The sequence below is a fragment of the Stereum hirsutum genome (assembly GCF_000264905.1).
Source record: "Stereum hirsutum FP-91666 SS1 unplaced genomic scaffold STEHIscaffold_89, whole genome shotgun sequence".
Classification (NCBI taxonomy): Eukaryota; Fungi; Basidiomycota; class Agaricomycetes; order Russulales; family Stereaceae; genus Stereum; species Stereum hirsutum.
In genome coordinates, this window is record NW_006763219.1 from 1 (window position 1) to 3070 (window position 3070).

Below are 3070 nucleotides of genomic sequence, written 5' to 3' on the forward strand. Positions count from 1 at the left end.
GTGTGGTATCGATACCACGACTACAAAATTCGTAGTGTGGTATCGATACCACGACTACAACATCCGTAGTGTGGTATCGATACCACGACTACAAAATTCGTAGTGTGGTATCGATACCACGACTACAACATCCGTAGTGTGGTATCGATACCACGACTACAAAATTCGTAGTGTGGTATCGATACCACGACTACAAAATTCGTAGTGTGGTATCGGTACCACGACTACAAGCTTCGTAGTGTGGTTTCCACACTACTACTACAACTACAAATTTTCTACTGCATATTTTATTGTGTGGTGTTGACACTAAGGCAAGATTGCTGGTATGGTTTCAAATCCTTAAAGTATGCAGTCATAGTTACCCTCAATTCAAGCAGCAATACAACAAACAACAAGTGAAAAAGTGGGTACATTTCAAAGCACACATCAATTGTCCAAACTCGTACAAACGTGCGGCACATTGGTTCCAGCCCCTCACAGATTCATTCCTCTCATCCTCTCCACCATGTCTTCATCCGGGGTCATGACCATGTTCGGCGAAGCATGGTCGATGTACCAAGGAAATACACGACTCATTTCCGCAAACAAGTTCATCAGCTCTCCCGGCTGGCACATCCCAAACATTGCTGTCATACCCATGCCCCTCGTGACCTCGTTAACATACCAACAAAACTGATTGGTTTCGAACTCGTAAACTCCAATGTCCACCCGGGCGAAAAGATTGAGACTGGAGGTACACTTCAGCTGATTTTCCTCCATCACAATCAGCGCTTTGAGCGTCGTCTTGGCAAAGTCGTATAGATCTTTGAGACCGCGGGCCAAATCGAGCCTGTTGACACCCGGGTGTCTTGGGTCGAAGATGTCCTTTGTGCGACTGAATCGGCTGCATAAGGGTCTCAGAGCCTTGTCATGTATACAGAGTGGAATGAACTGGATCACTTACCCTGAAGAAAGGAAATCAAACGGAACAACGCCGGTCACCAGCTTCCACGAAAGTTCTTGTTTCTTGATCGGTATCGTGCGTATAGCGTACATGACCTCTCCCGCCACCATGTATATCCTAACCTCTCCAAAACAAGGATTGACGAGGAGAGGATTGAACTGCTGCCACAACCAACACTCCCGGTACACATCCCCCTTCCGTTGGATAGGCGCCTTTCGGCTGCCCGGAAGATGCACATTGTTATTCGCACTTGAATACCCCCTCTTGATCACGCCCTCACCCGGCTGGGGAATAGGGCCGTCAGGATCGATCCAACGTGAGGCGGGTCGGAATGTGAAGGTTTTGTATGTAGCGAGGGCATCGAGGTTGGCCTCGTGGTAGACTTTATTGCCAAATGCAAGAAGCTCTTGAGGCGGCGGGAAAACACAAGTCAACCGAGATAGCTCCAGTATGGAGTGGACATATACGGGGAATTGATCAGCAGTAATGTTGAACTCCGTTAACCTTTTCAGTCATACAGATGACAGTTGAAAAAATTGGACAAGGTATTGAGATAGTGATAAAACTCACTGGAAGTCGATCTCAAGATGTAATCCACCAAGTACGACATCGGCCAGGCACAGGGACAGCCAGAGCGGGTCTGTTGTATGTGAGGGGGATGTCAGACAGCGTCGGAACTGCTCATACCCCACAACACTGATCTCAAACTCTACTGATGAGCTCATCAGACTCCACAGCAACACACACTGTTTGCGAAATGTGGAGCATGAGCGCTGACAACAGCAGATAGAACATCTACAGAAAAACGAACACTCACCCACTCAAACATGAGCAACCTCTCCTCCTCGTTTACATCCAGTTTATCCTTCTCTGCCTTTGTGGGTTTTGGCCGAGTGTCCATAACATGATTCGGAAAGTGAACCCGGAACCACTGGGCGATATCCTTCGGCATGTCCATGTCCATATACTCCATCTGGACCCACGGCTTGTAATCATTAGTTCCAGGGACATAGGCGGCGCGCGGTTCTCCGATGAAGATCACACGGTATTTTGACTTTCCGGGGATGAAACAAGAGCCAGGACTAAACCTATCCTTATCCTGTCCCAAAAATAAGCAGTACATGAATGTGACCATATGTAAAGAGGACATAAAACTAACTCACTTCCAGCTGAGGCCCAAGTGTGACACAGCGGGCCATATTAGTTTAAATCCACAACGTCGAATAGATCACAAAGACGAACCTCTGAGGAGGACATTATCGAAGCCAAGCGTATTTGGGAAGGTCAGAGTCTGCTTGTGAGAAACCAGCAGATGAATGAGCCAGTGCAGAAGTCACACTGAATGCATAGTGTTGAGCCTACAGAGGGGTGAAGCAATGTTCCCAGTGCGGATAGTGCTTCAGTCAAGCAGTGCACAGATGAGTGATCGCCGAGCAGCGGACAGAGATGGTGGTGGTAGAGGATCAAGAGTGATTTGGGCGCCCGCGAATGCATGGCTGAACCTTAGTCTCACTCCGCCAATAGGGTGGCCAGGTTCCTGGGCCCTGTAAGCCTCTAGCCTGTGCCGCCCAAAGTGGAGAACGCTTCACACAGTGATGCAGGAAAACCTTAATCGTCCGCATCAACTCGTCGGCAAACGCCGGCGAGCGAGTGGGCGCGTCTCGCCACAGCTCAGAACGTGTGTTTGTGGCCGGTTTGTGGCCCATATGTGAGTAAAACAGTTGTATGCACGTACTGGGCACAAATAAAAATACCAATGAGTACTGTATATATATTATGGTGTGTATTGATGGATAATGGCCTTTAAATAGTTGGTGAGCCCATAGTACAATATTAAAGTCAGCCAGGAGACTGAAATATATATATTGGGCCTCCAGAAAAAATACACCGTTCCTGCACAGAGCTTCAAGTATGCTGGGGATCCCATCGGAATATTCCTGAGGTGGAAATGAATATGTTTGACATTTGTTTTTGTTTTTCTTTGGAGTATAGTTTAAGTGGTATAAATCGGAATATAATTGTATTCGTTAAAGGTGAATAAGTGAGTACAGTTGATAAGTAAAATGATCAAACCACATGTCAACGTCAAAGCGGGCAGGACGGCGTAGAGGGTGACAGAGTAATAAA

General features: G+C 47.2%; 1 protein-coding gene across 1 annotated transcript; it reads right to left on the reverse strand.

Moving 5' to 3' along the window:
* Positions 1 to 474: 474 nt before the first annotated feature.
* On the reverse strand, positions 475 to 2142 carry STEHIDRAFT_164122 (uncharacterized protein; the record flags this gene model as incomplete). The annotated part of the gene is made up of 5 exons (XM_007311850.1): positions 475 to 883; positions 944 to 1447; positions 1514 to 1689; positions 1761 to 2042; positions 2107 to 2142. 5 exons carry the CDS (start codon positions 2140 to 2142, stop codon positions 475 to 477), a joined length of 1407 nt encoding a protein of 468 aa, XP_007311912.1.
* Between the last annotated feature and the right edge of the window lie 928 nt (positions 2143 to 3070).